We start from the raw sequence: 12,100 nt of genomic DNA, 5'->3' as shown, positions 1-12,100 counted from the left end.
ATTAAGACATTGAATGTCCAAAGTCCAGGGAGAAGTTTATAGGGTTCATACAGGTACTGAACCCATGTAGATGTGTACATTGGTGAGGGAGCAGGGGAGCGAGCGGTAGCAGTGCACTTTGTGAAAGATTTTCAGCTGAAATGAAAATGGCACAGGGTTCATCTGCTAACCCAAGGGTGTCAACTGCGGGTTTTTCTCTTAAGTTGTGGTATTTCGACACCTGGTCCCCACAACTCGATCAGACTCAGTAGTGAGTCCTCACTGCTGTGCCCTGTGCCTGTTCATGGATTAATCTGCATGATATCTCTGGGGATGGGGAGGAACAAGCTCTGTATCTGAGAACTGAAGTATGGGTTTGTCTCTGTTCTTTTTTTTCACAGCCATGAGAAGCAGAAGCTGTTAAGCTCCAAATGTCACCTGCAGACTGCCTTTAAATACATATATCAACTAAAGTTTCCCATATGCAACCAGGCTAATACTCTGTACTGCTGGATTCATCGTGCTCTATTACAATTATTTGTTTCACAGTGTTCAAACCAAGTGCAGCTTTGCATTTTTGTGAATGATTCCCTCATGAAACCCTAAAGATGCTTAACTCAGACGGGTGTATGTAGTAGTTATCACTGTGCCATCTGCCCTAAAACTTGCACTTTTCATGAGATGCCACTGCTGGGACATCTGGCACTAAAAATATGTTTTCTGCATCATCTCACAATTGAGGAGGATGCTACGGCTGTTCAGCTCCACAGGAGATTCCTTGAAGCATCCTTCTGTTATCTAACAGCTTCTGCAATGAAGCTGTGGCACTAAACTGGCCAGGGAATGAATTATGCTATTAATGGAAGGCTGTGTTTTTGCTTTATGGCTTGGATTGCTGTTAGAAGGGAGTGGCACTTGTGTGATGGATTGATCGATGTGTAGCCAGTCCTATAAATCAATAGTTGGTGTGATGGGACTAAAATGACTACGTAGTATACTGTAAGTCAGCTTCTATTATCCAAAACCAAAAAAAAAGGCAAAATCGATGCACAGCTATATTTCTCAAAGTTCAGCATGTCTTACTGGACTTTTTTTTGTATAGCTTGAACGTGCAATATATTGGGATTTCTGTCTTAATTCACAGAGTATTTTCCCCCTTAAAGATGCACACAAAATATTGTGTCTCAAGACTGGGCAGTATGAGTAGTTCTTACAGAATGAGTATGAGAGTGTCCTACGGTATGAGTATGTCCGCGGCTCGGTGCTCCCTTGTGCTACACATTTTTTTCCACCCTTGGCAAAAGCCACCATATGATCCTGTGTGTTTTCTTGTAGGAGGTGGAGCTGTGCCGGGTAAGCAGCCAGGAGAAGCTGGGGCTGACTGTCTGTTACAGGACCGATGATGAGGAGGACACAGGGATCTATGTCAGCGAGGTAAGGATGTGGCGGTGGGGAGGAGCATGGGAGATGCTTGTGGTGGAGGACTGAACGTGCCAGGGAATGTGAGAGCAAGTGCTCTGAGACCAGAGTGCAGAAGTGTCAACCATCGGCCAGCACATGTCACTTTCAATTCATTTAGATTATCAGTTTAAATTATGTTGCGCAAGTGGTGTAATTATTACTAGTGAGCTGCTTTAATGTGAATGCTTTTAACTACAACATCATAGTTAGGGAAGTACAAAGCAGTCTGAGCATGGTCTGAATTTTGAAAGAAATCTGCCCTTATGATGGAAATCAAGCAGAGTTTTTAAGGAGAAAAGCACCTGCTTCACACCCTGCTTGCATTCTCCTCTTGCCACAGCCTCAGTAATCGTGGATAATCGTTATTTTATTATTTGTGGTTTTGTTGAAGTTGTGGTACACACAGAAATACCACAGATGGGTGGAGAGAGTATCTTGGGAGAGGAATCTGTTGGAAAGACTAATAATTTTTCTTTTGCCAGACAAAAAAATATAGAATAGTGGATACTGAGATGGGATGAACCCTCAGGTTTTTATTGGCTTCACCAGGAAACCATGGCATCCAGCACGTATCACAGGTTGTTAGTGTTTCACAGGGTCAGTCCACAAGCATTCCAGGCACACAAGCCCCCTTTGAGTCCGCAGCCATTCAGCAAGGGTTGTTTTTCTGGATAAAGCAGCACTCTTGTGCAGCCAAGGTCACTGGTGAGTCCAAGCTCACTGGTGATTTTCCTGTGTGAACTGTGTTCCCAATTTGTTGCTTTTGTGGCATGTTGAACCAAATTTGGACATTAGGAAAAGGTTCTTCATCGAGAGGGTGGTTCGTCACTGGAGCAGGCTCCCCAGGGAAGTGATCACAGCACCAAGCCTGACAGAATTCAAGGAGAGTCTGGATGACACTCTTAGTCATATGATTTAATTCTAGGTAGTCCTGTGAGGAGGAGGGAGTTGGACTTGATGATCCGTATGGGTCCCTTCCAACTCGAGATATTCGTTGATTCTATGATCCTGAATTCTGAGTGAAGTTCATGGACAGAGAGGATCAGTATAGAGAATTCTCCTTCATATCAGTGAATGGGCATGAAGGCAAGATTGCACATTCGCAGGCCAGCAGCAATGTCAAAGAATCTGAAAAGCACAACCTTGGAACAAGAATGGGGAATTAATATAGAACTACCCCAGAATAAGTCTTCCACCAGTCCTATAAGCACTGCTGTTAAAGTCTGTTTGACCTTGTGGGAATAAAGAAAGTGCAGGAATCTCTTAATATGCTCCAGGATTATATCTGAAATAGGCTGGTTTTCCTACATGGTAGAAATTTCTCCGACCTTTTAAAATGAGTGTAATTATATCATCTTTCGTACTTGATTAAGCACTTCAGATTAGGTTTTTTGTCTATGACAATGCACAAGAAGCAAATAATATCTAACAGCTGTAGAGGATGTAACTTGCAAACCAAATGCTCAACTCAGATGTTTGGTTTGAAAAAATAGCTTATGGTATGACGAGACAAAATAAATGATTTAAGATAACCATCAAGTGAAAGGTGATAGATCGAATTGCCCTGCAATGAACAGTAGGTCATTGCTCAGGGATGAGCTATAGTGACTTTGATAAACTGTTAATGGAGCCCTAAACATCTATTTAGGTTAAACTAACTTAAAATTAACTGACTCAGACCAGGAACGATACACAGTACCAGTGAGTGATCTATACAATATAGATCCTTTGGGGTTTTTTGCTGTTACCTCTCGAGCTGCAAAATTCCAGAGGAAATAACAGATTGATAACTGAGGTAATCATTTAATAGTAAATGTTTCCCTGAAAGAAAAATAAACCTGCTCTTTTCCCGAAGACTGGCCCATTTGTATAGAGGTATCAACCGCTGCAGAAGTACCTCAGTCCACAGTGAACTTCCAGAGAAGAGGGACTCTGTCAATAACTCTTAGTGCTCTGACACCTGAAGGTTAATGCCTGACAGAGGCATAGGAGAGTATTAATCTGCAAATCATTTGCTCCCAACCCTTTCTGTCTCTAGGCTTTTATCTGAAACAAGCTTATATGATTATTTAAAGAACTATTGAGTTCATATGACAGTAAGTGAAACTTCAGATTGCCTCTGTACAGAATAAAAATACTACTTTTTCAAATTGTGCAGCTGTTATTGCTTCCAGTAAAAATCTTTCCATGTTCAGTTACTGGATATTGTCCTGTGCAGGTTGATCCAAACAGCATTGCTGCCAGAGATGGCCGGATCCGTGAAGGAGATCGCATTTTGCAAGTATGTGACTATAGACTCTTCCTTAAACTCTTTCTTCAGACAAACGCTCAGTGCTGTCTTCTCTGTGGACTATTAATGAGGGAAGGTAGTTCTCTTTGTTACTGTGATCGATGAGAAAATCCATGTCTGTCTGTTTTTTAACACAATAGCTGGGAGCTAGAGTGCGTGTGCTGAAAAATGAGAATGACAAACTCGTTCTGCCTCATGCCCTTATGTCCCATGTCTTTTTTTGCCATATTTATTAGCAAATCTCATTTCCCCTATGTTCATCTCAGTGTCACATTTTAAACAGGGATCCTGCAGACATAAATACGGGTGTCAGAGAGTTGCTGATCATTCAGCGATCGCATAAATTTGGGTAAAATTCACTCGTGCTGGTAAGATGGTAAGAGTTATCATACAAAAGATGTGCTGTTAGTGAAGGACGATCTTGAATGTACTTGAGGGGGGATTCATTACACTTTTGTTAATGTTTTCTTTCCTCCACCAATAAAACACCGCTTTTCTGAGTTCTTTTCTAATCCACCATCTTGACTGGTTTTTTCCCCCTTCATTTCTATTGATCTGCTCATTTAAGGACCTGCCCCGAAGATAGGTTTGTGTGACACAACATAGCCCTGTGGGCGAGGGTGTCTGGCTGCTGGCTCTGGAGAAGGGCAGTGTACCTCTACAGAGAGGGAAGTAGCTGGAATGGTAGTGGGTATCCATTTTCAGCTAGCAGGGAACTGTGTGGTTTTGGCACTAGTGACAAAATCACGAAACCGCTACCAAAAATCAGTAGACTGAAAAGTCTTTGACGTATTGTAGCATTTTAGTTTTGGATCCCAGTCAATTTGCCTTGTATTTTGACCTTTTTTCACTGAAGCCCCAGAAGTAGCTCCTGGTCATGACAAGTCACTTTTCGGTATCCAGTTCCATAATTGCCCTTCATTCATTTAGGCAAGTGAGCTTTCAGTTTGTCACGAGATCAGCCTGTTCCTTCCCTCCAGTCTTTTAATTTCTGCAGGAAATGTGGTTGCTGAAACCTGTCGCTGTATCTCTTACCCTGGTAACAGCTTTGGGAGTCTAGTGAACACAACAGGGTCTACAAGGTGGCTTACCAAAGTGGCCCGTTTTTTGGAGAGAAAAAAATAAGTTACATTTTAATGTCAGGGTTCACTCAGGGGCTGCTGGTTTATTCTCTGTGTGGTTGGGAATGTGAAAATGTTCACAAGGCAGATGGTATCCTCCCCCTTAGAAGACACAGGTGCCACAGTATGGGGGCAGTGAGCTCCTTGGTGAGACTTGGGGTGATAGGACTACATGGAGTGCGGCTAGGAGTGGAAAAGTCAGTGCACTGTCTTCTGCATCTTTCTACAAAATACCCACTGAAGACAGAAAACAGGATGTAATGTTTTTTTAACTTTCAAAAATCAGGGGAAAAAATCTTTGACCAAGTCAAAACAACTTTCATTTCTGCTCTGTGCATTTCAAAATAAGGAAATAGAGGGTAGATTCATTTTCTGCTCCTTTCCTTCCTTTCTAAAATTTGTGGGTGAAGTGAAGAGCCAACAGCAGTTCAGGCAAACGTCCTCCAGTTCCTAATGACATTCATTTCAATTGTGAGTAAAGACACCGGGGGCGAGAGAAAAGCATAGGTAATTCTGCCATCCTCTTGTAGACCAGAGCATTACTTTAATGTCAGGGCTGATATATAGCTATGATTTTGATCATTAAACTTAACACCCAGAGAGTTATGTGGGGTTTACTTTAATATCTGAAAACACATTGACCCTCTATCTACTCTTATTGATGAGATAACTCAGAGAAATAGAAGGTGACAGTGCCATTACGGGGGGATTACGCTGAGGCTGGGAGAGAGCTGGATCCTTGAGCATGGGGGCATTTTCTGTGGGCGGCGGATGGCATCAGTTAAGGCTGGGAGGGAAGCTGTGTTTTGTGTATTTCTCACAAAATTACAGCATATTTCCTCAGGTTTTTGAGGCTGAAACTGTCCCCTTCTCATTCTCACAAACCTCACACCTCTCCCGTCACCTTCACAGTCTCCTTAAGCATCTGAGAACAGCCTGAGTATTTTACATGAAATGTTACAGTTAAGGGAAAGGTTTTATAAGCACAGTCCTAGTGAGACTTGCCTAAACTTCTGCTTTTTTTAGCTGTGAACCTCTAGGCTGAACATGTGAGTGAGGTGCCGTGAGGCAGGCTGAAGTCCTGCTCGTCCCCCCCGAATGGTGCAGTCGGTGTGGGGTTGGCACCTCCAGGCTGTGCGGGGCCAGCAGAGCTGCGAGGAGCGGGTGCTGGGCTGGTAGGAATCACCCGAGCAGCCACCGTGGCTGTGGGTATTTTGCACAAGCTGGAGATCTGCTCCTGAGCCTCTGTGGCTACATCTCTGCTTTTCGGGTTAGAGCAGCTCTGCGATACCACACGGTTGTCTGGTCTCCCACAGACCACAACCGTCCCTTCATGTAAGCTTTGAAGAGTGTCAAACGTTTTGTTTGTCACCGGTTAGGTGATCAGGGTACACTGGGGTTTTCTTTAATCTGAATTAAAGCTGTCTTTTTGAGCCAAGGCTTTCAGGCCAAACGTACGTGGAGAAATGCAACTTTTTCTTTATTTTTCAACCAGGAAGTTTCTGCTACTTTGAAATCAAACCCTTAACAAGATTTTATTTCCCCCAGATATTCAGATCCTTCTGTCTTCCAGTTTTGTTTTCACCCATTTTCAAATAGACTGAGTATTTTTTTTGTTGCCACAATGAGAATAATCCACCTCTTGTGCCGTAAGTTTGACAAACCTGAATATGCATGGAAAATAAGATTTCTGTTTGATTCCCTCAATAAAGGGTTTTGGACAATGCAAAATGTGTTTGTTACCATGTAGTCATGGACGTGGCTGTTTTAATGAAGTGACAGAATAGGAGAAAGGTGGCGAGAAAAGCGTGTTCTCATTGGAGAACCACTTCTATTTTGATTATCCCCTTGTAAGGGGGATACATATGTTTTGTGTGGTTCTGGATACTAAGCTGTCCACACAAATATGAAATGATTAAATGGAGCAGCAATAAGCAGTGGCCTGTAAGTATTGCCTGGTGAGAGATAATACTGTAGCTCTCTAATTGGCTCTCCACCAGCATACAGTGTGACTGATTTCAGCTGTAGCATTACTAGTCTTGCTTCCACCAGCGCTATTATCTCAGAGTGACACTTCCATTACTCTGAACGGAGAAAGATGAACGTCACCTGTCAGGGGCTGGTTAATTGTGTTGCTAGATGTATGTTACTAGGGCGCAGGTTGGACATTTATGAACATAACTGCTTCCTCTGATGTCCGCCATCCTTCAACGATCGATACAGCTCTTACAGTAAGCGCGTAATTGAGTGAAGGCACTTACCACTGAGGGGCTGAAGATGAGCCCGTTGCGCGAGTTTCATTGTCCATACATTCAGCACAAATGAGCTGATATCTGCCCTTTATTGTGTGTTGCTTTGTGGAAATAGAAACTAATGTGCCACTTTCATTTGTTTTCTAGATAAATGGCCAAGATGTCCAGAATCGGGAAGAGGCAGTGGCATTGCTCTCCAGCGAAGAATGCAAGAAAATTGTGTTGCTGGTCGCAAGACCGGAGATGCAGGTTAGACTAAATAGATGCATTGAGCTGGAACCCGGGCTATACCGTACATTCACTGTCACTGTAACTAATGAACTGCTGAGAAATAGGAATGCCAAAGTTCCTGACAAAAGGAGGAAACAGATAATTGCAGAGCTTTGCCCCTGTGTAGCCAACAAAGAAAACAACATGATATTACTAGGGCTCGTTTTCCCCAAACTAAGCAATTCCTTTCCAGCAGACAGAGTAAGCAGGTATACAAATAAAGCTGACAGCACTGATATGATATTAGTAAAATATGAAGTAGAACTTGAAAACTATGTATTACTCATTAGGTGATTCTTATGTGTTCTGGGGATAAATTTCCCGTACTTACCTCAGTCATTTATGTGAACTTACACAAAGCTCTAGTTGGTCATTGGTGATGGCTCTTTTTATCCAATGCACTTATAGGCAGGCATGTAAACTGTTCACTTATGTACCAATTACGGAACTTTCACTGCAATACCATTCAGCAAACCTGGATCTGATTGTTTTCAAAGCACCCTGGTCACAAAAACCTGCTAGTACATCACAAAGTGTATCTTGGGAGGTGCATTCTCAAAAGCTTTCAGAAACATTTCTATGGTTTCAAAAATAAAATGATGCCAACGCCAAGAATCTTGCCATGCCAATATTTTTTTATGTGAATGCAGGGGGCAGATGTTGGGTTGATCATCAGACTAAAGGAGGAATAGAGTGGAAGAAGAGTACTGTTTGTACTTGCCTTTATATTCTGTTTATTGGCCATTGCAAAGCAAAAAGACATTATATTGTCACTGTTCTTTCCATCTGCCAACAATTCAGAGTTAGTTATGTTGCCATTTGTCTTTCATGCTATTGATCTGATAGTCTCACTAGCTGCATATGCTGTATAAATTAAATTGAGTAAGTGTAATTCAGTGCCACTTGGAATCTCTACTTGAGTACCATAGTTATAAAAGATTCCCAATTTCAGCATTCATTTCCTTTATGTTTTTCAGGAATCTAAACAATTCCCATAAAACTGGTGACACAGTACAGAAAAAAAAGCCGTGCATCAGTTTATATTGCAAAATTGTAGCCCTCACTGGAAGTTGCAAAAGTTTTGACAGAGCTGTTTCAATGTTATTCTTACTGTTTTTCACTAAGATTTTGTTTTTCAATAGGGAACAGAAACCCACCCACTTATAAAATATATGCCCATGGAAAGTTCATTCTCTGTATTTGTTTAGACTGGTCAACATGAAAAAGTTACACCAATATGAGATAAGGAATTACTTAGTTGTACCAATATAGCTTCCCATATGGATGCTCCTTTCAAATTATAAAAGTGTGTTTTGGTTTGGGTTTGGGGCTTTGGTGTTGGTTTGGGGTCTTTTTTTGTTTAGTTTATGTGTTTTAAGAACATACTCATACAAAACTGGAGAAAAGACGTAGTATGTCAGAAATCAGGCTGTCCACGAACTGATTTCTGCTAGTTGTGTTGCTTTGATGCTGGTAAAAGACAGCAGGATTAAGCAGGCTTTTATTTCTAGATAGAAAATGGTAATGGCAGTATTGCAGACTTGAAGGGTGACTGCTGAGCACATTCATTCGGTAGCAGGGAAGAAAACCTGCTCTGAGCATTTATTTGTGCAATGAATACCAATGAATAATTAAGTTTTGAAACAGAGCACCAGAGAAGCGTACAACCTGTTTAATATGTAAACAAATGGCATAGGCATGTGCATTCACATGGGTGTATGTGCATAAAGTGTGTGTAGTGCGCATGTATACTAAGCCATATATTATTTTTATTCTAAAAACTGTAACGAAACATAAGCATTCCTAGTAGTTCCGTACTGGGTCTGCCACAAATCAAACCAGTAGATTTGCCCAAGTGAGATTTCATCTTTTGTCTTGCAGATTTGTTAATCTCTACAAATTCCTCAAATGAGGGAAATTCAGCTGTGTCCTTTGTGGTACAAGGCAACTGTGTTCATGCTTTCCTTGGGAAAAAAAAGCAAACAAGACAAGTAAACAAAGCTAGTGGCCAGTATCTGATGTTTCAGAGAACCATTTGAAAGTCCCATTAAGGACTAACATAAAAATTACATGTCCTCAAGAAAAAAAGCCTCCTTCTAATCGCAAACTGTTAAAGGATGGCTTTGCCAACGGAAATGGTGAAAGGCTTATGTTCTTTCTAAGAGGAAAGAGGTCATTGGCATGGGCATGGGCAAAACCACATTGGAGTTTGTGAAGGAAACAGTGGTTTCCTGCCAGTATTCAGCTAGAAGTACCACACAGCGTCAATCGCTCCTTGTGTAGCTTTGTGCTACTACTTGCTGGTTTGGTGTGACTTTTCTGACTGGCGTCTGTGGCCAGAGCTTTCCTGGCTGGGAGGCAGTGGCACTTCTGCTGCTGTAAGTGTTGGCCCGTGTCACGTTGCTCGTGCTGTCTTGGGACATGAATAGTTGGTACTCTTGTAATTGTCTCATGCTGAGACTTTTACCTTTTAGTATCTTTTTGTCATCTTCTTCCTCTGGTTCCTTCACCAGCGACAAAACAATAAGTGTTTCCTTCTGCTACAATCTCGTCCTTATAGCCAGGAGTGCCACTGACCAATATTTTCCTTTTTGAGGCAGTGTGCCATCTGCAAGGGATTGCAGATGCAAATGGATGTGTGCCACGTGCACCCATGTACACAATGAACAAAATAGGAAGAACAGCATTTTAGGCTAGGGGTGCTTGTTTTATCAGTTTAGAGAGATGTGAAGGGTGCAAAGGAGGTGTGGGAAGAGGATAGACTCACTTGACAGAAAACATAGCATCCCCTCCTGTCCTTTTGCAACGCTCTCTTCACCAAATGTCAAAGTATTATTTTACACTTGGGGAAAAAAAACCCCAAACAAACAGATAAGCCTTGCTTCCAGGCACAGCGCGAGAACAAAAATAACCTCCCTTCAAATCACCGCATCTTTCTGTCACTCTCCTCTGTTTGTTTGTTTACCTGGAAGATCAATGGGAAAACGGTGACAGAAACGCAACATAAGGTTCCTATTGAGGTGGCGGCAGCAGGGCACAGCGCTGGGACGGAGGTTGTTAGAGGAAAGAGCCCGGTTGCCTCCTGGCCCTATTAGTAATGTTGCCACTCTTTCAGCGCGAGGGCTCTCGGCAGTAATGAACATGACAGCTTCAGGATTATGCGCTGCGCCTTTCATACCTTTTGAAAGGAAATAATGTCTGTGCTGTGCAGTCTCCTTCATTATGAGAGAAAATCAGTCATACTGTTTCAAGAAAGGATAAAAGGCATGAGAGTCCCATTTTTTTTATCCTTCTTTTTCTTCTTCTCTTTTTGAGACGTGAACTCCTACCGCCTGGCTTTCTGAAGAGAATCATTAGGATAAAAAGAACTAGTCAAGCATTGCCATTTGGGTTTACCCTGTTTTAGTGTGTGTCCTTGCTAACATAATATAATGTACTAATGTATTCTTTGCAGCTGGAAGAGGGGTGGCTGGATGATGAAAGGAATGAATTCTTAGAGGAGTTAAACTTGGAAATGTTGGAAGAGCAGCATAATGAAGCGATGCAGTACACAGCCAACGAGGTGGAGCAGGTAGGACTGCTACTAAAAGTATCATTTGAAATTTTGCTAGGCATACTTTTTTATTAATAGAGAATGAAATGGTATGCTGTAAAATGGAGTCAAAGGCTTTGATAGTATTCTGTCTCTGAAATGCTGTGAACACTGGCATGCTGTAGGTAAGGGAAAGGAGAACAATAGATGCGTAGGCCCAGTATCACCAGTCAGCAAACAATTTAGGAGGCTGTGACAAGTGCAGATTTCTCACTTTTTCTGAACACTCAGAAAAATATTGCTTTCCTTCTTTAATCCTGAAGTGCTTGGGGGTTATGTTAATTTTTTTTTAATGAATTGTATGAGTGTGGCACCTAGAGCTCCGAGTTGAGATAGATGTCCCTCTTATTGTATGCATATGAGGTATGAGCCAGCCCTTGCACCAGAGAGCTTGCAAAACAAGATGGAAGAGGTGTTTAAAATAAACAACAGGTGTTTTGGTAATACAAGAGTATTTTTCTTACAACGACAGCGCACAGCTCGGCATTTGTTTTGTTAATGGAGACAAATAAGCTTATTGTTAGCGTAGTCTCAGCTTGCTGCTACCCTGACTTCTACCTGCCCATATGTGCTGTAAGCAGTGTGACTATGGCAAAGATGTATGTGCCATAGTGTTTCATCAAGGGATGGGGTCTTCTCAGTTGTGCTTTATTGTGCAAGGTGTAAGTGACCTTATCCACACCTGAATCAGATGATCTGTCAGCATGCGCACCTCTGTGGAGCCAAGGAAATAAAATCCAACTGCATCTGCTGGCTTCTGTGCATGTACAGCTGGGAGAAACTGTTTTTCCACCCACAGAAATTTGTGACTTACAATTTTTTCCCTGTTCTGAATAGCTCGAAAGCAGCGCCCGAGGCGTTTTTCTTTGAAGTGAAGAGAGGGAGAAAGGCTGCAAGAGCCCTCCTTCTTTGGGAAACCAGGGAGCTTATTTGGCTAACGGGAGACCTGGCTTCAAATACTGCACTGCCTGGTCCACACTGCGGGCCTGAACATGCATCTAGCCTGTTTCCTCCTCGCCTCTCCTCCAGCCATGACGCTGGGCTATTGACTAGGTGATAGTTCCTATTAAAGCTATTCACTGTACATAAATTAAATATTCATTGGGACAGAGACACTGACAGAATAATTAAGTCA

General features: G+C 42.1%; 1 protein-coding gene across 1 annotated transcript in view; it reads left to right on the top strand.

The window, feature by feature from the left end:
* Positions 1 to 12,100, top strand: part of PDZRN4 (PDZ domain containing ring finger 4) — a 105,637-nt gene that overhangs the window by 85,817 nt on the left and 7,720 nt on the right. The window contains exons 4-7 of the mRNA XM_009880854.1: positions 1,315 to 1,413; positions 3,659 to 3,721; positions 7,251 to 7,352; positions 10,828 to 10,944. Of these exons, the coding sequence (XP_009879156.1) occupies positions 1,315 to 1,413; positions 3,659 to 3,721; positions 7,251 to 7,352; positions 10,828 to 10,944 (381 nt within the window). The remainder of the gene's footprint in view (positions 1 to 1,314; positions 1,414 to 3,658; positions 3,722 to 7,250; positions 7,353 to 10,827; positions 10,945 to 12,100) is intronic.

This window comes from Charadrius vociferus, unplaced genomic scaffold, assembly GCF_000708025.1.
Source record: "Charadrius vociferus isolate BGI_N301 unplaced genomic scaffold, ASM70802v2 scaffold52, whole genome shotgun sequence".
NCBI classification, from domain to species: domain Eukaryota; kingdom Metazoa; phylum Chordata; class Aves; order Charadriiformes; family Charadriidae; genus Charadrius; species Charadrius vociferus.
This window is presented reverse-complemented; position numbering and strand designations above follow the sequence as displayed.